Source organism: Trachurus japonicus, chromosome 24, assembly GCF_045865225.1.
Source record: "Trachurus japonicus isolate A0001 chromosome 24, Traja_1.0".
NCBI classification, from domain to species: domain Eukaryota; kingdom Metazoa; phylum Chordata; class Actinopteri; order Carangiformes; family Carangidae; genus Trachurus; species Trachurus japonicus.
The window spans coordinates 8,323,846-8,348,876 of NC_140930.1; the positions used below are offsets into that span (position 1 = coordinate 8,323,846).

The window sequence follows — 25,031 nt, forward strand, 5'->3', positions numbered from 1 at the left end:
CTTCTGAAACAGCAGCTGCCCTGCGAGCATGAATACATTTGCTCTATTTTTTCCTTCCTCATGCACAGTTTTATGTTTTTAAAGCTACACGGCGCCTTGGGTCCCGGCTCCTACAGGGGGATGCAGGTTACTGAAAATACTCCCGACGCTCATTTACTCAGGTTTGTTTCTTCCCAGGGCCACAGTTCTCAGAAGTGCAGAACGTGTTAGTGTGAGATATTGATTATTGTGCGAAACACTCACCAGAGACTTGTATTTTCTCTCCAGGAGTCTTAGAACAACGGTCCGACTGTAGTATCCGTGCTGAGATATGAAGAGGTCGACCCATCAAGACAGAAATACAGATTGCAATGTGAGTAAGAGAGAAAGAGATAAAGACCTTATTGAGACAAACATAAAAACATTTGTCTGGACATAAATGAATTCTCAGGGTTCCCACTCTTTTCTTGAAATCATTTTCCAGGACTTTTTCAGCTGCTACAGTCTGACAGACATGTTATCTCACCATACACTAATACATCCCCGGCCCCATTCATGCTTTGGAGAAGTCTTTTTGACAGCTGTACCTTTTTTTTCCTTTTTTTTTATGTGACCTGCACATTCACCACACTATGAGATACGGAACATTATGAGACAGAGTTGTTTTAGAGGCAAATGCAGCGGCTTTGCACAAATTTACCTAGAAAGCAACTCTGTCTGGTAACGTTCTGTTATCTAATAGCGTGGTGAATGTGCAGGTCACAACTTGTCCACCAGAGCGTTTTGTGTTTTTGTGTATTTGTGTATTTGATGAGTTTGATGAGGGAAACCAAGAAATCCCATTAGCCTCGGTAGCGTAGCTCTGAGCAGCTCACGGCTCTGCTCCGCCGTTCTAAAATTAGCTTGCACCGACAATTAAAAGTAACGAACCTACTGCTATGACTATAGGGATTATGGCAATGGGCCAATTTGCCAAAATGTTGAACTATCCCTTTAAGCTGCAATACAACGCACCATCCACTTGTTAAACCAGGCAGCTTTGATATCCAGTAAGGCCAGTAAGTGAATTGGTTCCAAGGCTTTCTCCGTCCCAGTAGAGGTGGAGCCATGGTCGTGATGGAGAGACAAGAGGGAGAAGGTGCTCTCTATAACTTCCTCCATGTACCTGCAAGAAGGGTGGAAACAAATGAAAAGAAAGTTTGTGGACAAAAAATATGTTCAAAACATCCCCCACACGACGACTCACTTCTCTGCATGACGGATCCAAAACGTCGTCACCTCCTTCTGGAAGTCATTCATCAGTCGAATCTGAGCCGAGATAATGGAAAAAGAAAGTTATAACGCGTCTGTGTGGTGATTGATGGTGATGTTGTGTATATGTGCTGCGAGAGACGAGACACCGCACCTGTTTGAGCAGACGGATGATCTCAGGTCTGTTTATGTCGATGGTAGCCGAGCCCGCTGGGAAGCTCAGCTTGTGAGACAGAAAACTTGTCTCCACACTTTTAGCTGAAAAAGGTAAAAAAATATATACTTATTACAAAGATGATATGGGGTGTTCATATATTCAGTGCAGCGTAGACAATAAATGTACATTGCAGATATCGTTCCTGAAACCTTGAGCTAGTCACTCCGTATAGAAGCTGTCGACATTGAAGCCTATGAATTATTGATTCAGTAAACAATAATTCCAGTGATTTCTGCTGTCAGCGAGCTCTGTGTATTCAGGGCTGGAGGCAGACAGCTGAGAAGTGCCTGCCTGTGTAGATAAGTGAAGATACGAGCTGTTGAGGATTTCTTTCTGTCCGTTTTGATTCTTGTCAAACATTCACTTCCAGATCGGTAGGAGCCAAATCAAAAAAAAAAAAAAAACGCAGGAAAGAAGGAAATTAAATACTAAAAATCCTACAATTTTTATTCCTCTGATAAGTACAGATCTGACATGCCGAGGGTGTAGAGAGCCAGGATCTCGTCTCTAACGTGTTCTTATAACCCAATCCATCTGTGCTCTTCCTGGAGGGATGTGTCAGCACTGATAAGTCAACCTTCACACACAGAGTCGTCTGATTGGTTTAATTCAAAAATATTCCTATTGCTACCTAGTAACCTGAGCTGCTCATCCCCATCAGGGAAGTTTCCACCTGCACCCTGCTACAATAGAAAACCTGTCTCCTCTCTCTCTAGCAAACCCTGAAAGATACATTTCCTTCTCCCTGCCTCCAAGAATCTTCCTCGTCTAGTGCATGATTTACTGAACCATTTCTGTCCAACTATATGTGATATGCTTTATTCAATACATATCAGTCCAAGTATTGATTACATTAACATTACACTTTCCTTGAGCACCAGCATGAAAGTGGGAAAGTGTTTTTCTTCTTTTTTGCGACTGAGGAAAAAGAAAAAAAAGAGACCTGACTATTTGAAATGTATTTTTTTTCAATCAATAAACACACTACCTTGGTCCATTCAAACATTAAAGTGATGCACATGCATTTTATAACAAAGTGATCTCCACTCAGAGCGGCCTACCCAAGCTGGTGTAGATCTCTCGTGTAACGTTCATGGGAGCGGAGGAGAAACTTTTAGCAAAGAACAGCAGGACGTGATCCTGAGGGAGGTGAGGAGCAGAGGCACAAGTCATTGAGAATACACACAGTCATTGAGAAAAAGCTTGTTGTTTTTTAAATACATCACGTTGTTCAAGCTGCAGGGCAATACAAAACATGGACATTGGGACGCCATATCTCCACTTTTCCAACTCTACAGTGGCTTCAGTGCTTTGGAGTGTTGTCCTTGGCTAGGCTTTGGCTCTTGCTCATAAAAGGTTGATGTCAGCTGTTTCCTATTCATTGTATTGGTGAGGTGTATGTGTATGGACTGTCTAGACCAGGGATGTCAAACGTGAGGCCTGTGGGCCAAAACCGGCCTATCCATGGGGGCAAATTGTTCTCTTTTATTCTACTGTCTCTATTTATTGTATTTATTTACTTTATTGTTTTATTCTAGGTTTTAACAATGTTGTCAACTGTCTTATTGTCCTAAGTGTTCCTGCTTGAGCTCTTGCAAATCCTTTTCCAATGCGGTCTTTTTTCTGCAAATGGCAAATAAACTGACTCTAACTCTAACTTGTTTGCACTAAAACAAAGGGAAAAGTTTAGAGTTTTCATTATTTATAGGTTATTATTTTTTTTATTTTACTGGTCTGGCCCACATGAGATCAAATTGCTCTGAATGTGGCCCCTGAACTAAAATGAGTTTGACACCCCTGGTCTAGACCAACGTTGTACTGAGTGTTTTTTCCGTCTTGTTTCTGTGGTATTATGTTAATGTAAAAAAAGGAAAAAGCTCAATATTTGAGGGAAAAAAATGTAAAAACCTGACATTTTTCATAGAAATGGCTAGAATCGGGTATTTAAAAGTGGCTGAAATGTGAGTTTGCTGGACGCTGGTTTGCTTGTGTTACTGGGACTCACACTGAGGTCTGGGTCGGGCTCGGTCAGAGCGGCACAGAGCTTCCTGCGCAGGCTGCTCCAGCTCTCACAGCTCAGCACATCAGACGGAGGGGCACAGCAGAGGGCCTGCAGAGCCTCCCAGCGCACCTACGCACAGAATAAAAATAGTTCACCTGCGTGCCGCCTCCTGACCCTTTTAAACAAAGGGACGTCTGCTTGCAGCGCCTCGTCCATAGTTGCATGTCCATTTCATCCAGTTTCATCTTGTTCCCACAGGTTAGATTTGTTCAGTTAGCTCTGGTGCCGTCTCCTTCATATTTAGCTGACAATCTAGATACACGAGTCTTCAAGCCAGTACGACACAGTCACAGATTTGCTGGTTTTTGTGAGTTCACCTACAGAAGTCAACACATTTCTTTGATCTTTGTGGAAAAACAAAGCTCAAAGTCTTTTCTGTGCTGCACGCAGCGGAGTCTCTGGTCCTTTGGGTGACATATTCCTTTGATCTTTTGTGAAAACAGTAAGTTACCCACTCCCAGCAAACACTGCTGCTGCGGCTTCTACGTCGACTTTGAAAACGACATATCAAATATGTTATTCTCACTACTGATTGGTTCGGGCAAAACGCAACAGAATAACCGAAACTGCTAACACAAGTGAAGTGACAGAGTGCATGAGACAGGAACAAGCACAAGGACAAATCAGAACTTTTAACTTGGAGGTTGTACCTCTTTGGGTCTGCTGGAGTCGAGCTTTTCAGCCAAGACCTGTAGCTGTTCTTGTCTGATGAATGCGTAGCTCTGCAAAGGGAGATGCAACAAAAAAAATTATGATTCATAAATACTGCTTGATAGTAGGCCGCCAACAGTTTCAGAGGTCACTGGTTGGATTTACAGTACTATAAACGTTCTCCTAAAATAACGGACATTTCTATATGGGTCACCTACTGTATAATATCGAAGAGGTAATAAACAAATAAAGTGATAGTGTTTAATGACGACTGTATCTATCTCTGACCTGATTGAAGCTGGAGTCGCTGTCAGAGCAGTTGTCTGTGTACTGGCTGTTGGACTGACTGTGCTGCTTCTCTCTGTACATCTCCTCCTTCCTCATCTGGTCCTCCTCAAATTTGTTGATCAAAGACTCCACGACAATGATCATGGAGTTTTTCAAGGTCTGCATCATCTGTTGGTACCTGTGTCAGAAAAACAGAAAATACATCACTGTATTATCGATGTCATTTTGTCTTTATGTTAATTCTAATACATAAATGGACATTTAAATTACCAAAAACAATCATACAGAGAGAATCTAGAGGACTTAAACCACACATATCATATAAAATGTAAAGATTATATGGGAATATAACCCAAAAAAAGAAAGAATGTCATGAAGATTTGGAGAAAACATGGCAAACAAAGCTCAAAAACTTTTCTTATGCTTCACTCACTCAGCTGAGTCTCTGGTCATTCGTGTGACAGCGTGGATCAGGGTGTCGTGACCTGAGCCAATCGCATGTTGCCCATCTCCTCTGGTCAAGCTCTTGGTTTCCTCTTCCACCACCGTCCCCAGAGAGCTTTCCACATACTGACGGAGGTACTTGACAAACTCATAACTATAAGAAGAGCAGTGACAGAGTGAGGCCTATTGTATGTTCAGTAAACACATACCTACAGAGACGGAGGAAAGTCTAAATCCAGACCTGTAACGTTAGTGTCATACTTTCTGAGTTCGACTGCCTTACTTGTGAAAATTGTTGTCGGTCTCCTCCAGGTGAAGAAGGATCTCTTCAGCACATTCGGTCGACGGCGCGCCAGAGATCCTGTCATTGATGCTTCTCAGGAGCTGCTTGAGCAAGGACTGCAATTCAGCCTCGTCTTCGGCTGACAGCTGAGACATCTCTACAGCCGGTCCTTGAGATGGAACAGGACAGAGTAATTGGCTTTCGAGGGAGGTGAGGTGGGCAATTCCCAGTGTAGCGCAGGCTCACATATAACTCAGGTTCAGGAGGGAGGATGTGCTGCTTGACTTTGACTTTAGTGCCATCACTAGAAATTACTATTCATTTTTTCTACATCTTATGGAGTAGCTTGTGAAATGATAGATGACAAAAGAACACATTGTGCTCTACAAAACACATTATGAGAGTTGAGTGTGCAATCTCATTTATCTTTATCTATGTTCATCATCACTGGGGAACAAAATGTTCAGTCTGCAAGAGGACTTTTCATCTGTCTTCAATCTAGATTAAACTCAAATCTAAATCAAGGATAGGTGGATATGTTGACAACAAAGGTGTTTTTGTTTCATTTTACATGACATTTGTGATGTTGGTCTCGAGACCAGTCTTGAGACCATTCAAGGTCTTGGTCTTGTCTCTGAATTGACTACATTTTTACTCAGTCTCGGTTGAGCTGGACTCTGAAGACCAGTCAAGGTAATATAGTCACTTAATGTTATGTAATTCAATAAATGTAAGATAATTAAAACCGTTCTACAAAAGTATATGCTTGTGTAACCATCTGTAAACTTTGTTGCACCAGTGTCAAACGTGGGAGAGACAAACGTAGCAGGTTCAACGTTGCTGTGCTCTTCTAATTTTCTTTCAATCAAATATAGTGGAAGTTTTAGATAAAATTACCTTTTATTTTTAGCTGAGGAATAATGTAAATATCAAGCCACATGATTATTATCAGTACTGGTACTGAATACAGTAATGGTCTTGACTACAACATTCATTTGTAGTAGTAATGTGCAGTATTTTAAATGGTAAACACAGTTGATTCCATGTAATATCCAGTTGAAGTCAGAAATGTCGTCCTCTGTGCTCACACTCAGGATCAATATGTGATCAACAATGTTTTTTACAAAGACAAAGTTAATGTTTTCCCTGGCTAACCTTACCTCGGCTAAATGCTCCAGTGTAGCATAGCTAGCTAGCTATCTCTAGCCGAAATTCAGCTAACACTGCCGGGGACTGAAACCCAAACACCTCGCCGAGGCACAAAAACAACGAACCACGTAAACAGAAATATCCCGCATGCAGGCAGGACGCTGTAAATCACATTGTCACCTTGTTTTCTTGGGTGAACTGAACGCTTTTTTTCATCCAGGTAGCATCCTGCTTCACAGACAGTTGCGTCTCTATGGAAACGACGGTTTAGCGTTGACTGCTGTGCATTGTGGGAAGTCTTTAAAGAACACACACGCTGCCTTTGTTGGCGTTGGAAATATGGCATTCAGGTGTGAGATATACACAGTAAGAGCTATAAATAGTCAAACATGACAAGAATATGAATATCCCTGGAGATTATTATGATATTTTGAAGCAGAATCAACTCTAACCAGCGACAATATTTATCTAAAGTTGACTCGAAAATGCGAGTCTCCTCTGGCGGTTTTTCTCATGGGGTTCTGAACGCATCACCGCTGACGTACGCCGTGACGTGACTCAATGTTTTGCTGCTTTCGCCGGTGTTGTGGCCCTACTGGTTCCTAATTTAACTGGTTACGGTGCTGAACAGCTGCAGATGTTTTGCGCTCCCTCAGCAGATTCGTCACAAATTCACAAACATACACAACATATTACCAGCGAGTTTCAAGCCACAATTCACATCTACCGCGGCGAATATGCTGCTGTGAGTGAGCACTAACAGTTACGTACCAGCCACATGGAAAAAAAAAATAAAGTGGAGAAAAAATAATCTTCACATATTTGCGTGGGTCGGGACTCGATCTCGCTTCAGCAAAACCAATTACACCACTAACCACCTGTCTACCTCTGTGAGCCACTCAAGCTCACAGGTGCCCGCCGCTTCACTGGATATCAGTCAATTACGTCACTACAGGTAACGTTTTGACTCGAGCTGATCTCAAACAAGTGGTTACCATCGGTTTGCCTTTGAAATACACGGACAATGCCTCGGTGTTTATTGTTCTCTTTCCTCCAGTCTAATCAACATATTCAGCGCTACAATTCTCTCCGCACAACACTACACACTATGACAAAGCCTGTCGTGTTGAGAAAGTGATGAACTAGCTCGGAAATACTGTCAAAATACGCTCAACTATATGTAAACAAAATCGAAACACTTGAGCCACTGCATGTGTACATGGTTGAAAAGTACGACTTGCATTTAATCACATTACTGTATTGCGAATGTTTTGTGTACTTACATTTCTTTACACTTCTCTACAGATCTTATAAAACGCACAACGTATTTATTGGCGTGCATTAAAAGAAATGTTCACTTCAAGTCGCCGTGGTTCGCGGAAGAGATGTTACCTGAGTCTACCTGTTTCGATCTGCCTGTGACTATGATGCGTTCAAGGGACCAGGGCAGCGTCGGACGTCGGCCATTTAGATCGCCATGGACCCAAAACTGTTTAGTTCGTCAGTTTTTTCTGTGAATGTCAAACTAGTTTTAATTAAAATGTATACCTTTACGAAGGGCAATGATAAAATATGTCGGCACACGAAATCTAAAGCATCAGACCATTCTATAAACACATTTCAAACAATCGACTCACGTCCGACGCTGCCCTGGTCCCTTGAACGCATCATATTCACCGCAGCCAGAAACAGCTAGACTCAGAGCTAACTTCACCTCTCTTCCTCGAACCACAGCGACTTTAAATGGACATTTCTTTTAATGCACGCCAATAAATACGCTTTGCGTTTAATAAGATCTGTAGAGAAGTGTAAAGAAATGTAAGTACACAAAACATTCGCAATACAGTAATGTGATTAAATGCAAGTCGTACGTTTTTCACCCATGTAGCTACACGCAGTGGCTCAAGTGTTTCGCTTTTGTTTACATATTGTTGAGCGTATTTTGACAGTATTTCCGAGCTAGTTCATCACTTTCTCAACACGACAGGCTTTGTCATAGTGTGTAGTGTTGTGCGGAGAGAAGTGTAGCGCTGAATATGTTGATTAGACTGGAGGAAAGAGAACAATAAACACCGAGGCATTGTCCGTGTATTTCAAAGGCAAACCGATGGTAACCAGTTGTTTGAGATCAGCTCGAGTCAAAACGTTACCTGTAGTGACGTAATTGACTGATATCCAGTGAAGCGGCGGGCACCTGTGAGCTTGAGTGGCTCACAGAGGTAGACAGGTGGTTAGTGGTGCAATTGGTTTTGCTGAAGCGAGATCGAGTCCCGACCCACGCAAATATGTGAAGATTATTTTTTCTCCACTTTATTTTTTTTTCCATGTGGCTGGTACGTAACTGTTAGTGCTCACTCACAGCAGCATATTCGCCGCGGTAGATGTGAATTGTGGCTTGAAACTCGCTGGTAATATGTTGTGTATGTTTGTGAATTTGTGACGAATCTGCTGAGGGAGCGCAAAACATCTGCAGCTGTTCAGCACCGTAACCAGTTAAATTAGGAACCAGTAGGGCCACAACACCGGCTGCTGCTCGTACAGGTGCCAACTCTGTCTGCTTAAAAACTGTCAAATATCATCTATTTAACCATAAACGTATTATGTAGAAACGACGGAGTGTTTTATTGACATATTCGCACGTCTGACTTTCTCGTCAACGTTACCTTTTAAAAAATATAACGTTGTACCTGTCCTCTACTGAAAAAGGAAAGCTTTAGCTAGCGAACTAGCAACAGCATCCAACGATGGCGGCGGTTGACAGCTTTCAGTTTTTGTACAACGAAGTTTCTCGGTCATGCGGTTCTTATTTCGAGACCCTGGCCCTCGTCGGTGCGCTGTACACGGCCAGCAGGGCGGTGATGGTGCTGAGAGACTGCTGCACGTTGGTCCGGGTGCATTTCCTGCCAAGGATGATCCCGTGTAAGAAGCTGACCCAGAGATATGGTGACTGGGCTGTCATTTATGGTAAGGATGAGGCAGCAAGGTGATTACAGCAGCAGAATCAATGAGAGTTTATCATGTGTTCATTTTAATGTTGTAAATGTATAGATCTGTCTGTGACATGTGGATATGACACAGAGCTATGGCAGGGGTACAGTAGTTTTCAGAGCTCAGTGGATAAGACAAGGAAAAGAGGAACTAGATGGATCTGTTTTGTTTCTGTTCTCTTTTTTTTCATAAATTTAAACATAGTAAAGATTGACAGATTAACCGCTAAACAGAGTAGACATCCTAATTTTTGTTCACCTGCCTGAAAATAATCCACCCAAAGTCTTGAGTATATTCATACATTTTTTTCTTTCCTAATTAGTCATTTAGTTCTCTTTTTTTCCACTGTAAAGCTACCTTGGGGTTTTTGAAAGGTGCTATATAAATTGAAGTTATAATTATTATAAACATTTGGTATGAAAAGTGATGTTTTGAGTGTATGGACCAGTTCTGTTCCAACAGTTGTTTACATTTAAAGAGTCTGAATGAAAATGCTCTGACTTGATGTTTAATCCCTTTGCAGTCGACCAATCAACTAGTGATAACTGAGAGTTATTACCTCAGTGATATCATATTGCCACTTCTTCCTGGCATGATTGTCATCCATATATATTATCCTCTCTCCTGTCAGGAGCATCAGAGCCCGTGGCCAGAGCGTATGCAGAGGAGCTGGCCAGACACGGCATCAGCATTATCTTTGTCACTCAGGACCACACGTCAGTCAGAGACACCGCTGCGTCGCTGTCCCAGAGCTACGGAGTGGAAACTGTTGTTGTCCTCGCCGACTTCTCTCTGGACCAGGCAGCCAGCAAGCCCATTAAAGAAGCCATGAGGGGTAAAGATATCGGCTTCCTGGTGAACTGTGTGGACGGGTCCCTCACTCAGCCCCAGAGCCTGATAGAAATGCCTGAGGAGAACCTGTTGGACTCGGTCAATAAAAACGTTGCCGTCGCCACTCTGATGGCTCGACTGGTGCTGCCGGGGATGGTGGATCGCTGCCGCGGCGCTGTGGTCAACATATCATCGGGTGCCTGCTGCAGACCTCTGCCTGGAAGAGTGACACTGACGGCCTCCACTGTGAGATTATATACTGTTTATATCAACCTCTCATTGTTGTTGTTGTTGTTGTTGTTGTTGTTGATTGTCTCCCTGTCGGTCAAATGTTGACTGATTGTGTTCAGCACCTTGTGACTGCTGTCTGTGAAAGGTGCTATATAAATACATTTTCCTTCCTTCCTTCCTTCCTCTTATGCATACACATACAAGAAACATACTGAGAGCTGCTTGTGACAGCAGAGGGTTTGATATGTTATAGGATGAGATACAAATTTATGAATAAATTTGATCATAATGTCCATAAACACAAGTATCTCATCAAAACAAGCTGAGTGAACCACTTCTCAGTAAAATCTTAGCCAACATCGAACTGCATCTCTCTATCTTCTCTATCTTTTTCTGTCTACCATGTAAAAACAAACACATTCTTCTGTCCAGACAATGACGAATCCCTTTCTTCTCTTCTGACTTTTCAGGGCTACCTGGACCATTTCTCAAGAGCCCTTCACCTTGAGTACAGCGGCAGAGGGATCTTCGTTCAAAGTCTGATTCCTTTCCAGGTGAGGAACGTGGAAAGATATCTGTTTGTTCACAAAGCTTTTGTCTAATTCGATTGTTTCGAACCAGACAACATCTAATATTTGAAAACTTGGGCTCTTTTGGCTGCATAAAAAAAAAGTTTTTTAAAAGTGTTTGTATATAAAAAAGGCATTTTTGTTTCACCGACATAATAATACTATCAATACCCCAACTGTGTGATGTGGTGTCGATGATGTTGTGACCATACAAGAACAAATTTGTTTGGTTTTTAATTGTGAAATTAAAGGGATACTTCACCCAAAATCAATAATTCACCAATTTTCTACTCACCACCATGCCAAGGAAGGGTTCAGAGAACTTTCAGAGTTATCAAAATGCTTTTGGAGTTCCAGAGGTGTGTTTTGGATGATTCAAAAGTGAACTCTATCCGCCGCCATTATATGAACATCCGTTGCCAGCCGGACCCCCCCTGGAACTCCAAAAGCGTTTTGATAACTCCGAAAGTTCTCTGAACCCTTCCTTGGCATGACGGTGAGTAGAAAATTGGTGAAATATCGATTCTGGGTGAAGTATCCCTTTAAATATTTAAGTGTCAGTTCTTGTTATATAACATGTGTGTATGTGTCGGTGTGTCCAGATTGCCTCAAGGGAGCAGCCATCAACATCTGCATCGTCATCTCCGTGTGAAGGCTGGTTTGTGCCGAAGCCAGATGTTTATGCTCGCCACGCCATCTCCACCCTGGGCGTCTCCAACAGGACCACCGGCTACTGGCCTCATACACTGCAGGTCGGTACCACGGCCCAGTTACGTTGTGATTTCAAATTTTCACAGTTCTTCCATCCTTTGTTAAATCAGCTTGTTAACGATCTGTTTCCCTCGGCTGTGTTTTTGCTCTCCGTCCTCGCAGTACGGACTGATGAGGTGTGTTCCCGAGTGGGTCTGGGTTCTCGGATCACGCGTCATCGTCAGCTCAGGCTAACAGCTGACCACTCCTCCTCACAAAGTCTTAACCCGGTAACTAGATCTTCTTGTTACAGGAGTCATATGTAGAGGTTTATTTAAGTTTCTTGTGAGATTAGTTGAGAGTGAAGCTGCTTGAAGGAGTTATCGGAATTCTCTCCTATTGATTTGGTATCAGTTTCTCGGTCGTTTGCGGTGGGATTTTGGAAATGATGAGTGAAAATAAAAACACACACATTACTCCTGTCGTACTGGGATGCAATCTGACAAAGTCATAAAGTCTTAAATTCACCATAGAAACCAAGAAAACAAACGTGTGCAAACGTGTGCAAACGTCTTCAGTGTGCAGATACATGAGGCCGGAAACTGGGTGTGACTTGAGTTCAGGTTGTAAACTTTGATTTACTTATCGTTCTGATTTCCACCAGTGCCAGATGGTTATTGGAGCATTATACTCTGACACAGTTAAGGTGAGTGCCAGGATTTTTATAGCATGAGCCTAAGTTACAGTATGTTTCAACCCAGTGAAGTATTAGATAAGAGATTATTTAATCTTCTGAACAATTGATTTCCTTGTATTGCACATTGAAACACTGAAGTTGGAGCCTCTCCAGAAATGTTACAAAAATAAAAAAGAGAGAAAGTGAAAAGAAGGCAATAATAAAGCAAAATGGTAACTGACACAAACACATTAGTATGGATTTAGGCCAAAATGAGTAATGTGTTATAAATGGGATGCACTGTGTTTTACCAGCACTGACTCACTACAAACATTTTGTGCCCAAAAACCAAACCCAGTATCATTTTACAGCAAACAGCAAATATCTTTGATGCAATATCATCAGATTTGAGTGTTATTTTGCACAGCACAAACCCAATGAAAATGGAAAAGGAAAACACACACACTGGATTGTGACCAAAAGAAAGTACAAACCAGAATACAGTATATTCTTCCAATGTAAATATGTCTTAAGCTTATTTGGCTTCCTGGCCTGATCAAACCTATGGCTCAGATAAACCGAGACGTGCCTGCAGTGTGTTATGCATTCTTCAAAAAAAAGAAAGAGTGTGGTCTTGAATGAAGAGTGACAGCTTTAGTTGAATGTGCTCAGGGTAGAGGAGTGACTTTAAAATGCAATGAAGTTTGAGGGTGTGATGTTTTATTTTGTTGAGAAATTTTATTTAAAATACATTCAGTATGTGTAGGTGTTAACTGAAGTACTGGAACAGACGTCTGTATATTGTGGATATTGTGCATAACTGTAAGTGTTGATGTAAATATATTGTGTCATTGTGTGACAGCATTAGACCAATAAAGTCTTCTTTCATTCCCGTATTATTATCATTCTGTGTTGTGTTTATTCTAAAGAGTACACTGTGACTTCATGTGTGTTTTCCTCATGGTCAAACTATCAGAGTCATTTTTATCTGACTGGTTGCTGCTTGGTTTCCAGTCTACGATCAGAAATGTTGACTCTGATCTACGTGCTGAAGGACACACATGCTGTTTTTCTCTTAAAAGTATCAGGTTGATGTAAATCATTGACGCCCATGACTAGACACTGACATCGTGCGTGCTGCCACTGTTTTCTCCCCGTGACCCCGGGGGCTCGACCAGGTCAGAAACTGTATGTTAACCTGGTCAACACATGTGGTGCTGAGTCAACATGGGGCTGCTGCCTCTGAAACCAGAAATCACAATGTTTGTGCTCTGACTTGAGGAAAACATTTAAATGAATAGTTGATGCAGACAAAATATAGAAAGCTCCAGGAACAGTCACTCAATGTACTTTCTAATTTTCTTCAGTTATATAGAATAAACAAAGTTCTTGAATCGAATTGAATTGAATTGAATTGATAAAGTGAAATAAAGGCTCTTTGGCATACAGTTATGCAGAAATGAAGATATATTGTTGATAATGGTAGAGGAAAGCGCAGCAACACTTTTTCTACCGGTAGAGTTGAGATTTGGTTCACAACCTTTTCAAAAAACTCATCTGCATTTGTTTCTCTGCTCATGTTCCTGTTCTTTTTCAACGGATGAAATGTGTTTTGAAATGAAATGACTCATGTGTGATCAGTGAATGGCCTGAATTTCAATCAAGGCTCTCGCCTCTTCTCGAAATAAACTCTAAAGAGCAGTGTTGTTCTTCAGAGCTGTCGGTTTGCTGTTTTTGACCAGTGTTGGGATTGGAGGTTCATTGTTGTGCTGAGGATGGTGTCCTTCAAGATAAGACAAGGAGGACAGCTTCCTCTTCTTCTTCTTCTTCTCTCCTCCTTCACTCTTCCTTGTCAGCGTCCTCCGGAGGCATCGCTCTCTTCATTCACCCGTTTTTCTCAGTGGGTTTGTTCAAACGGTGAGTTGATTTTAAATACTATTCTCTAATAATCTGATTTGGCCTTTGACTCAAACTTGAAGTGATGTTGATCGTGTGTGAGGACAGGAACAAATTTTATGGATTTGTGTTGGAATATTTTTGTGTTGCACCAAGTTATACAGGTTCTCTGTTTAAGATCAATATGGATGCCATTTGCAGTTTGTGTACATCAGAGTGAATTTATACAACTACGAGAAGCTGAGACAGTGAGGTGATGTATGTAGAAGAAAAACTTCAGTGATATTATAGCAAATGTGTATAGTCCTGTAAATCTTCAAGCGAAATAAAACAACTTTAAGCATAAAAAATAAATGTGGAAGAAACTTTTAAAAAGAACTTTATCACCAATTCAAAACCAAAGCAGACGGTACAGTATAAACCTGGCAGCCTTATCTACTCAGGCAGGTCAATCTGTATTTGCACGAGTGGTTGAGCTCAATGTCTCACATTCTTTGAATTAGGATTTGCAATGGTTGGTATTAACCAAGGTTAGGGTCTTGGTTTTCCAGGAGATAAGTATGTTTTGGTGACTAGAAATCAGCGACCATGGCTTCTATCAGCAAAGGCACAAGAATGCAAGAAGTGATAAAAGCTTGGCCTCGGGAGAGGGTCTGCCTGTTCTGGCTTTTACTACTACAAAACCACTTATGTGTCACCTTTTTTCTGCAAAATGACAAATAACAGATCCAATGACGGGGTGTTTCTGTGGATGTATACTTCACTAATGAGTGGAATAATCTTATCAGACTTCACTATGGTTTGCTGCATGATTAGGTGATTTGTTTTATGCATCTCTTTACTCAGAAAGCAGGACAACTGGCGACTGAAATGGGCGAATGGGATCTGCTGGGCCGCCTGCTGGATAAAGTGCAGAGCCACTCCACGGTGATCGGCAAAGTCTGGCTCACTGTGCTGTTTGTCTTCCGCATCCTGGTCCTGCGCACTGGTGCTGAGAAGGTACATGATCCTGTTGGTGGCCGATGGAGAACAGGGCACAAATCTGTTGTTCATTAAAGAGGCCTAAGAGCTGAAACAATATCAACAGGACTCACTATACCCATAAACCTGCTCTACACCTTTAACTTCCTCAAGTTCTGAACCACCTCCTCTTTTATCTCTCTCTTGTCTCTTTTCATCTAGGTTTGGGGCGATGAGCAATCTGACTTTGTGTGTAACACTCAGCAGCCCGGCTGTGAGAACGTCTGCTACGATCAGGCCTTTCCCATCTCTCATGTTAGATTTTGGGTTCTCCAGATCATCGCTGTCACGACTCCAAAGCTGCTTTATCTTGGTCATGTCCTTCATGTGATCCACATTGAGAAGAAGGTGTGGTAGTATTATTATGGGTCAGGCCAGGCGGTCAGGCCAGGCGGTTTCCAATGATCTTGTTAGGATCTTTCTGGTTATGGTTATGGTTATGGTTACCGTTTTATTGCTCCCATACTCAATGTTTGACACACCTCCATAAAACATAACATATTGTAGAATTTGGCATTGGATTGATAGTAAAGTGGAGAGCATTACTTAGTTGTACTAAGAGCTAGGGATTATCAAAATCGTAAAGGTTGAATATGGAGAATGCGTATTAAAAGCTATATTTTTTCAAAAATAATACGTCCACAGTGCGTTTAGAGGGGTACAGAATAAAAGTATTGCTTTTCCAGAAAAAATTATATGTAATCTGAATTAATTAAGACAATCAGTGGATCAATGGATTATCATATGTTATGTTGTGTGTAACTTATTTTAAGCCACTATTGCATGGTCTCATCAACCTTTCCTTTTATGTAGCTCTTTCCTGATAAACAACCAATACCAAAGTAAAAGCTTTACTGTTGATGACAGTAGAGCATCAAGCAGCTAAATATATTAATTTTGCAGGAGTTAAAACTGGCTAAAGCTCAGCGAAAAGGAAATGTTTGCTGTTAGCTGGCCTTGTATCTTTGTGTCTGTCAGTTTGCGTTGCTGTTTTCGATGTCCTCCTACAAGAGACATTAGATTGATAAAGTTTCTTTGACAAGGACAGTGTGATATGAGGCTCAAGTGGCTAAAAGCACAACTTCTGGTGTCACTTCAAGACACAATAAGTGTTCAGACATATTTCTGTAAACTGTGAGGAAGTCTTTTTTTTTAAGGTTGCTGGGACATTTCTAATTCTGTCTCTGTGTTCTTCCAATTCAAGATGAAGGAGAGGATGAAGAAGCAGGCCGAACTGCAAGACCAGGCCAGTCTGTTCCTAACCAAGGCCTTCAAAGTCCCCAAGTACACCAAGAGCAGTGGCAAGATCAGCATCCGTGGCCGCCTCCTTCGCAGTTACGTCCTCCATCTGGTGGCCAAGATAGTCCTGGAGGTTGTGTTCATTGTGGGTCAATACTTTCTGTACGGTTTCACCCTGGAGACGCGTCACCTCTGCAGACGCTTCCCCTGCCCTCACCAGGTGGACTGCTTCATCTCCAGGCCGACGGAGAAGTCCATCATCATCTGGTTCATGCTGGTGTCGGCGTGCGTCTCCCTCTTCCTCAGCGTGGTCGAGCTGTGCTACCTGTGTGTGAAGGCGGTGAAGGAGTGCATGGCGAGGAGGCAGGACTACACCGTGACCCCGGTGACGCCGCCGTTCTTGGAGAGGAAAGCTTTTAGAAGTCGGCCCGAGATCAGCCAGAACTGTACCAACCAGGAGCTGGAGCTGCAACAAGGCCAAAAGCTGGGGTCCACCGGGGTCAAGGGCGGGGTCGACAAGGGCGGTAAGAGCGCACCGTCCGAGGATAGCGTGGGGGAGGTCCACATCTGAAGCGTGGAGGCTGTGATAGTGGTTGTAGCTTGTTCCATTATTTGTGTGTTTTGGCTTTAGGAATGCGAGAGGTGTGTGTGTGTGCAGGGAAAAAGCCAGCTTCTGCAAACAGAGCTCAGTCACATGTAAAAAAAAAAAAGTTGCTTCAAATGACTTTAAGTGGATTCAAGTGACATAATAAAAAAACATTACGAAATAGTGTAGATTCGATATTTGTACTTTGTGGGAATGATTCAAGATGATGTAACGTTACAATTTTGCTTAAATAAATTCAGAATCTGATTGTGATGTGTGTGGTTTTTGTACTGTTTTTTCGTTTTACATTTTCTGATTTTTTCTGCAGCAATACACCAGGTTCATTCTCTTGTGGTGTAACTTACAGTGCATTTGAGAGTAGCCTTACCTTTCCAAACGTCTGCAGTTTTTTGGTTGTTTTTTTTTTAATTGGGCCATTAATCTTTCACACTGTGCACAGAGCAACAGTTGCTATAATGCATACAAAGCAATTAGTTCATAGTGTGCTGGGAGTATAACTTTTAATGCAATTTTAAGCTGTGCTACTGGTAATGGGCCACTGCAAATATATGAGCCTGCAGAACTCTTATTTCAAAATGTTTTGCTCCATCAGCTAAAAACAATTGTTGTTGATACTGTGAGAAAAAGTTTTCACAAGAAGAACAAACATAATTACCAGTACTATTATTTTTTAATATTTACTTTAAAAAAACAGTTGTTGTTTTTTTACATAACTGTGTTCTGTTGACTAAAGAAGTAGTGCAATGTGTATTTACTATAAACCTTGCCCTTAAAATGTCTCAAACCTCGAGCAGATGTAGTTCTGTTATATTCTTCACAGTTTGTGGTTTTGTATTTTTGGATGTTGATCCCCATTCTGAAGATACTGGCTGTAAATGATCTACTGTGAGCTAATGACAATGTACTTGATTAGTGGCTATCAGCATTTTCTTTTGGCCCATTATTATTATTATTATATAACTAAGTTGATGGATAATACATTTTATGATGATGTAACATGTTGCACTAACCTGAAACTATTGATTTTAATTAATGTAAAACAGTGCTAACAAAATGCTTCAGTACTTTAAATTAAATGTATTCTTAGCACTTGCTTTATTTTTTTCCTGTTTTAATGATTCACACACCTTTTCCGTTTATTTTCAAAAACCTAAACCCCGAGCTGGACCTCAGCCACTCAACACCTGTCAATTATTACACTCCTGCCCGCTCGTTCTCATCTTTCCCAATCTTTTCTGCTGCTGACTGGCACAACGTGACACTACGACAGATGTGTGTTGCACAACGCGATCCTTCATCAGTCCAAAGCTGTCCTATCCTCACCCACAACTCCAAGGTCCAACTTCAGTTAGTGATCTACCCTACTGGGAGACAGTCCTTTCTTTCCAGCTCAGCAGGTAAGATGCAACTATTTCTGTTCTCTGATGCAGATTCTTGATCATTTGAAAAATTAAGGAAAATAATCTTCAGTGATTGTCAATATTGGTAGAACACACTATACTGAATGAATTACAATATCTAGATTTATTTCTTTATGTACATTTTTTAAATACTGTGATTCTGTTTTTCTTCTGGATATTTAGTGTATTTAAAGTGCACATCATTTTAGCTGTTATACAGAATATTGTTGCTCCATTTTTCTTTATTTTTATACCAGCCTCATTCTACTGGCTTTCTACTTATTACATTAATGATGCTTGCTGAGTTTTCTCCTCTTCTGTTCAAAATTGTAATTATCACTTTAGAAAAATAACTAGCCCAAGGTCCAGTAGGCTTTGATGTCTTATTTTATCTTGTGTTCAAAAACAGAAAAATTATTTATCCAGGCCTACATTTAACAGAACAATGAGTTTTTTCTCTCCAACAGTAGCACATTGATTAAATCTTAAGTTGTGGTTAATGTTTAAGGTAATAAGGTGTGGAATGGGCCATTAACTACAAAATGAGGATTTTGTCCTGTGTGTTAACCTGGGTTATTTCTGTCTTTTCATCACAGATCAGTGACTGAACATCATTTCTCAAAATGGGAGACTGGGGATTCCTGTCAACTTTACTGGACAAGGTCCAGTCCCACTCCACAGTCATTGGGAAAATCTGGATGAGCGTCCTCTTCCTCTTCAGGATCATGGTTTTGGGTGCAGGTGCTGAGAGCGTTTGGGGCGACGAGCAGTCTGGGTTCACATGTAACACACAACAACCTGGTTGTGAGAACGTCTGCTACGACTGGACCTTCCCCATCTCGCACATCCGCTTCTGGGTCCTCCAGATCATCTTTGTCTCCACGCCGACGCTGGTCTACCTGGGCCATGCCATGCACGTCATTCACAAGGAGTCAAAGCTGAGGGAGCAGCTGTCGAGCCCTGGTGGCAGCCGGGTGCTTAAAAGGCCCAAGTACACAGATGAAAATGGGAAGGTGAAGATCAAGGGGAACCTGCTGGGGAGCTACCTGACTCAGCTCATCGTCAAGATCATCATTGAAGGAGCCTTCATAGTTGGACAGTACTACCTGTATGGGTTCGTCATGGTCCCCATGTTCCCCTGCTCTAAGAAGCCCTGTCCCTTCACTGTGGAGTGCTACATGTCCAGACCCACGGAGAAGACCATCTTCATTATCTTCATGCTGGTAGTGGCCTGCGTCTCTCTGCTCCTGAACTTCATCGAGGTCTTCTACTTGCTCTGCACCAGGATCAGATGTGGAAACAAAAATCGCTCTCACAAAATCACCTCAGCAGAGAACCCAGCCAGCCTGTCAAGTCCCCGGTGGCCAACTTCAGAAGACACACTCAGGCAGAACAAGATGAACTTGGAGATGGAGAGCAATCACAGTGTCGGAGGAAGTCTGGATGGTGCCAAGGAGGAGAAACGACTTCTGAGTGGTCATTAAAGAACCAACACAGATTTCTCTGTTGTAAGAATGTATTGTCTTGTTTTGTCAGAAGTTTTGAAAAACTTTGTCACTGTGTGAAAGGAGAAGTTTGCATAAATTAATGATATTAAAGAGCCATATTGTTGGAATTTTACATTTTCTACTTTTTAAATGGGAATCTAATAATGGAAAGTGTGCAATACTGATGGTGTATTTATCTGAGTGAGCAGAGCCTTGTCTGTTGTATGTGTCCTTTAAGTTATTGTCATACTGTATCTACGACTTCAAATGATTTTCTTATTGAATGTTAATGATGACATTGGTGATGATCATGGTGAAGAGTCTGTTTCTATTGATGAAGTAGAAACATTTTTGTATACTGCACTGTTTTTAATAAACAATTTAAGTTTGAAAATATTGTTTCATCAGTTTTTTAATACTAGTAGACACTTTTACACTTTTGACTTCCAAGTCAAACAATATTTAGAGGGTGTGATTTACACTTTTACAGTAGGGCTGCCACCTTCCATACTGATTGTCTTCTATACAAAATAATTGATCATTTATTCTACAAAAGGGCACAAATTTTCAAGGTGGTGTTTTTGACAATCTATCAAAAATCCTAAAATATTGAGTTTACTGTAATAAAAGAATAAGAAAAACTGTACTATGCTCACATCTTAGGAGCTGAGATCAGTGACTTTGTTTCCCAATTTGGCCCCAAAAAAACACTTCAATGGTTAATCGATAATCAAAATAGTCGCTGATTCATTTTATGGTAATTATGTAATCTATTGATTATATAAGAGTATATGCTTGCTATACTTATCATAGTGGACTAGGGAGTGGTTGGTAGGGTGATGGATATTAACCACCACTGCTGACTCAAAGATCATTTTAATGACTCTATACATGTATAGGGGTCAGGACATTCACATCAGATGTGTATAATATAAATATGATATTATTTATATTAAGGGGATTAAATATATCCATAAAAATCTACAGAATCTGCTCAACACACAAATTCATTTCAAAATCTCTCCAAAGGGTCTTTGTGAAGCTTGCAATACTAGATTTCCTCATTTTGTTAAAACATTGTGTAAAACACAAATGTATGAAGAAAAAATCTTTGTTGACACAGTCTCAACAAAAATGAATGTGACTGTTGAGTTCTGATGTAATTCAGTGCAGGGGTATTGTAGTCTGTATGGGTATGTGGACTGTGTCCATATTAGCCTCTGTCTCTTGAGAGGTTTTATTTAGTTACTGACTTTGTAGATATGTAACTAGCAAATCTATTTAAAAGTAAAATGCCAAAGTTGCGTAATTCTTCTCTCTCTCTCTTTTTTTTTTTTTTTTTTTACTGTGGAAATACATACCATTCAAAAAAAAAACTTACAATGGTGATAATGAACAATGACATTGAGCAGCCGTGGATTTTGCTTTATAGCGCTGCAAATCATTAACCTGTGCAATCTTTTCAGTGCTCAGCCCAAAAATTGTCCACTTGAGATTTGTCATTTTCAGATGTCATGACAACGTGACAGTTCAGAACTGTTGCGTAAATCTATCAAATCTAAAGTTCAAGGTACCATAGACTGGCTTGCCTTGGTGCACTGGGCTCTCTATCATTCAACACCACAGCTGGTGACTGATCAGACTGGAAGAAGACCTGTGAAATTCAAAAGGTAAGTTTTTGAAATTTAAATATAAAATGTAATGATTACAATCTTGAATTTCTGGTGATTATTTTTGGTATAAAATGCCAAGTAATCTGACACACATGTATATTTAAATTGATATGAACATTTATTATTAGGAGTATACTTTCTTGCCTCATTAGACTGTCAGATATAAGTGTGTGTGAGCAAAACCTGAGTGCAGAGAAACTTTTCACTTTACTTCTGTCAGGATAACGATCGATATTATCTATGGATTTTTACATTTTTGTGAGTCTGAGATTAGATAAAGCAAATATGTGTAATTGTTAAGACACTAAAATGCTCTCCTTATGAATACTATGTTTATGGATGCAAACACCAGCTGAATATGAATTCCTCTCGTATCTTACATCCAAACATCCTAGCGTATACATTAAGTTAGCTAGACATGTGTCTTTGTTATGTAATAGATTTTACAGCTCCTTCTTTACGTTCTACACATTCTGTAGATTAGAGACTTTACAACATGTGGTCACGTCTCCAAAACTTAAGACTTTCTGCTGCTGTCAATCATTTTTAGCAATTCAGATTTATCCATTATCATTCAATTAATCAATCAATCAAGATTTATTTATATAGCCCTTTAAAGCATGACCAAAGTGCTTTACAATAAAATAAAATAAAATAAAACTGATGACATCCAGTAACTGTCAGTAACTGGTGATATTTATCTATAATGCATTAATCTGTACTCTTTTTTTTGATAGCAACATTGTGATGCTTAAAAAGAATAATTCATGAATGATTTGTGACTAAAAATATACATATATACAAGTATGATGAAATATTAATGAGACAGACCTATTTTCCAACTGCACCAGATAATTTATTGGTTCTTCCACTAGATTTCTGCTTATATGAAAAGTTTGATCAGTTTTACAGTTGAATGTAGTTGGCTACATGAATAAGACTGTTTTAAGTTGTGGGTCTGCAGATATTAGTAATTAATCGTGAGGTTTTTTCCTCAATATTCTAAAAGTCTTGAGGACTGGAATGTCCTATCACTACATGGTATTATTGAAATGAATTATTAATCAGTATGTGATGATTATTATCTGAAATACTAATCAATCAGTTGGCATATTTATTTGACTTTCCTCATCAGATCAGAGACCATGGGGGAATGGGGTTTTCTGTCCTCTCTGCTGGACAAGGTCCAGTCTCACTCCACCGTCATCGGGAAGGTCTGGCTCAGCGTACTATTCATCTTCAGGATCATGGTCCTCGGAGCGGGAGCAGAGAAGGTCTGCTTCTCATTGTTTTGTTCATATTCTACTCTTTGTGGCTTTATAAGTGATGTAGCATTGAATTACTTCTGCAAGCCTCTGAAGTAACACCCTCTACTGGTCAGAATGGAAGTCCACAGCTGTGACAACCATCCGTTTGTTCAGATATTATTGCAGAAGACAAATGATCTGATTCAGCACAAGAGCTGTTCATCCATCAGTCTGCATATTTTTAAAGAATCATTGGGGCTGGACACAGTTCTGGTCTGGACTAAAAGAATTTACCTATACTTACATTTTTAAATGGTTAGGCCTAGTTATTGAATACTTAGCCACTAGTTTCACCCAACACTTCAGTGGACCTCCATATTGATGCCAGCACTGAGTTCTTATTTGAGATTATTTAAAGACTTCTTACTTAGCCCTCAGTCCAAAGTCTATTAATACCAATAATAATGATGATGTCTACCAATCTACCAATGTCTACCAGTCTACCAATAATAATGATGATGATAATGATTTTTCTAAAATAACGTTTTCTTGTGTGATCTTTGCAGGTTTGGGGTGATGAACAGTCCAATATGGTTTGCAACACCAAACAACCTGGTTGCAAGAACGTGTGCTACGACCATGCCTTTCCAATCTCACACATTCGATTCTGGGTCCTGCAGATCATCTTTGTCTCAACGCCGACGCTGGTCTACCTCGGCCACGTGCTCCACGTCATCCACAAAGAGAACAAGTTGAGACAACGCTCGCAAAACAACTCGAGCAGTGAAATTGTCAAAGCTCCCAAGTACTCTGACGATAAAGGCCATGTCGAGATTAAAGGCAATTTGCTGGGAACCTATATGACCACCATAGTGTTCAGAATCCTTCTGGAGGTAGGCTTCATCGTGGGGCAGTATTATCTGTATGGGTTCATCATGGACCCAAGAGTCGTGTGCTCCCGAGCCCCGTGTCCTTTCACTGTAGAGTGCTTCATGTCTCGACCCACCGAGAAGACCATCTTCATCATCTTTATGCTTGTAATGTCCTGTGTCTCTCTTCTATTCAACGTCGCAGAGATCTTCTACCTGATGTGTTGTCGCTCATCCAGACGAAAGTCTAAAACTATTCCAGCTACAGCTATTGCCATTTACCCACGTATCAATGGAGAAGAATTGATTAAAAAAGAGTAGCTCTGCCTCTGTGATACCAGTCACAGCACGGCCTGAGGAACAACATTTAGATTTACTGTTCCAAGACTGACACAGTTGCATAGCTACCAAGCAATAATGAAGGTAAAACTATGCATTCATTTCCAAGAGGTTATTTATTTGTAAATAAAATTAATAAAATTATATGTGATGCCAGCCTAAACATTCCAGAAACTGAAATTTGGATCCATACTGGTACTGAATATTACAGGCTTTTTCTGAGAGGGAGTAATCCAATATCACCAACATGTGCAAGAAGAATACATTGAAAAGCAAAGTGTCAATGAAGCAAACTTTTTTTTCTTTTCTATTCTTGTAGGCCCATTTTTGAATACTGCTGCCCCCAAGAGGCAGATGGTCTTTTAATGTTTACTGTGGTCATTCATGCCTGGGAATGCATGGGCCATACAGCTTGTCTTTGTCTATATTTGTACCAGTTTGTGTTGGCCAAAAGCCACTGTGTAGCACACTGTATGCTTGTTGTGCAGACTATTTGTGCTTGTTTTCGTTGTCAGTGTATTTTTTTTTTTCGGAGTTTCCAAAACCGTTAAAATTTTCAAGGATGACTTGTGAAACTGTAAATATCTTAATTAGAAAAAAGTTGTTTTCATGTTTTGTATTGACATATGACCATCTGTAAATGATTGTAAACTTGATGAATTCATAAAAAAGCATAACTTATTAAAACATACTTGGAGTTACATGTCAACTGCTGCACATCTGTTATTGTTTCATTGTGACTGCCATTATACCCATGCAAAATGATCTCTGTTGCAAAAATATATATTGATAAACAAATGATCATATCAGTGGAAAAATAAACACAAAACTGTCAATAAATTAAAAATAAATAAGGATGGTTGTATGACACTGCATTTTAGAAAAGTGTTGCCAATATATTGACAAATGAGTGCCTAAACTGGTTTTTAATTATAAATCTTTTTG

The 25,031-nt window shown here is 40.5% G+C and overlaps 5 protein-coding genes across 10 annotated transcripts in view; 4 read left to right on the top strand and 1 right to left on the bottom strand.

Annotated features, from left to right (window-relative positions):
- Positions 1-25,031, bottom strand: part of tbc1d32 (TBC1 domain family, member 32) — a 104,883-nt gene that overhangs the window by 79,630 nt on the left and 222 nt on the right. For 4 of the 6 annotated variants that reach the window (XM_085770335.1, XM_085770334.1, XM_085770333.1 and 1 more), the window contains exons 1-11: positions 6,505-6,602; positions 5,176-5,344; positions 4,882-5,046; positions 4,449-4,626; positions 4,160-4,231; positions 3,453-3,578; positions 2,509-2,587; positions 1,385-1,488; positions 1,226-1,287; positions 994-1,144; positions 244-303 (exon numbers count right to left, since the gene is read on the bottom strand). In XM_085770335.1, coding sequence (XP_085626461.1) covers positions 244-303; positions 994-1,144; positions 1,226-1,287; positions 1,385-1,488; positions 2,509-2,587; positions 3,453-3,578; positions 4,160-4,231; positions 4,449-4,626; positions 4,882-5,046; positions 5,176-5,330 — 1,152 coding nt within the window. In that variant the 5' untranslated portion in view covers positions 5,331-5,344; positions 6,505-6,602. Of the gene's footprint in view, positions 1-243; positions 304-993; positions 1,145-1,225; positions 1,288-1,384; positions 1,489-2,508; positions 2,588-3,452; positions 3,579-4,159; positions 4,232-4,448; positions 4,627-4,881; positions 5,047-5,175; positions 5,345-6,335; positions 6,604-25,031 lie in introns of those variants that run through there. The other 2 variants (XM_085770336.1, XM_085770337.1) reach the window with 2 other exon arrangements.
- Positions 8,853-13,205, top strand: hsdl1 (hydroxysteroid dehydrogenase like 1). The gene is made up of 5 exons (XM_085770351.1): positions 8,853-9,288; positions 9,944-10,389; positions 10,845-10,928; positions 11,546-11,695; positions 11,817-13,205. The coding sequence occupies exons 1-5, from the start codon at positions 9,069-9,071 to the stop codon at positions 11,886-11,888; spliced, it is 972 nt and encodes a 323-aa protein (XP_085626477.1). The 5' UTR covers positions 8,853-9,068; the 3' UTR covers positions 11,889-13,205.
- On the top strand, positions 14,099-17,081 carry gja11 (gap junction protein, alpha 11). Its single transcript, XM_085770352.1, has 4 exons — positions 14,099-14,226; positions 15,052-15,204; positions 15,388-15,573; positions 16,430-17,081. Exons 2-4 carry the CDS (start codon positions 15,076-15,078, stop codon positions 17,033-17,035), a joined length of 921 nt encoding a protein of 306 aa, XP_085626478.1. The 5' UTR covers positions 14,099-14,226; positions 15,052-15,075; the 3' UTR covers positions 17,036-17,081.
- Positions 18,440-20,352, top strand: gja13.1 (gap junction protein alpha 13.1). The gene is made up of 2 exons (XM_085770353.1): positions 18,440-18,468; positions 19,068-20,352. Exon 2 carries the CDS (start codon positions 19,095-19,097, stop codon positions 19,953-19,955), a length of 861 nt encoding a protein of 286 aa, XP_085626479.1. The 5' UTR covers positions 18,440-18,468; positions 19,068-19,094; the 3' UTR covers positions 19,956-20,352.
- LOC146961313 (gap junction Cx32.2 protein-like) lies at positions 21,463-24,779 on the top strand. The gene is made up of 3 exons (XM_085770356.1): positions 21,463-21,628; positions 22,767-22,905; positions 23,445-24,779. Exons 2-3 carry the CDS (start codon positions 22,777-22,779, stop codon positions 24,066-24,068), a joined length of 753 nt encoding a protein of 250 aa, XP_085626482.1. The 5' UTR covers positions 21,463-21,628; positions 22,767-22,776; the 3' UTR covers positions 24,069-24,779.

Coding starts and splice junctions, on each gene's coding strand:
- hsdl1 (XM_085770351.1), top strand. CDS start 9,069: ATGGCGGCGGTTGACAGCTTTCAGTTTTTGTACAACGAAGTTTCTCGG. Junction 10,390..10,844: donor TGACACTGACGGCCTCCACT/GTGAGATTATAT, acceptor CTGACTTTTCAG/GGCTACCTGGACCATTTCTC. Junction 11,696..11,816: donor ACTGGCCTCATACACTGCAG/GTCGGTACCACG, acceptor CCGTCCTCGCAG/TACGGACTGATGAGGTGTGT.
- gja11 (XM_085770352.1), top strand. CDS start 15,076: ATGGGCGAATGGGATCTGCTGGGCCGCCTGCTGGATAAAGTGCAGAGC. Junction 15,205..15,387: donor TGCGCACTGGTGCTGAGAAG/GTACATGATCCT, acceptor CTTTTCATCTAG/GTTTGGGGCGATGAGCAATC. Junction 15,574..16,429: donor TGATCCACATTGAGAAGAAG/GTGTGGTAGTAT, acceptor TTCCAATTCAAG/ATGAAGGAGAGGATGAAGAA.
- gja13.1 (XM_085770353.1), top strand. CDS start 19,095: ATGGGAGACTGGGGATTCCTGTCAACTTTACTGGACAAGGTCCAGTCC.
- LOC146961313 (XM_085770356.1), top strand. CDS start 22,777: ATGGGGGAATGGGGTTTTCTGTCCTCTCTGCTGGACAAGGTCCAGTCT. Junction 22,906..23,444: donor TCGGAGCGGGAGCAGAGAAG/GTCTGCTTCTCA, acceptor TGATCTTTGCAG/GTTTGGGGTGATGAACAGTC.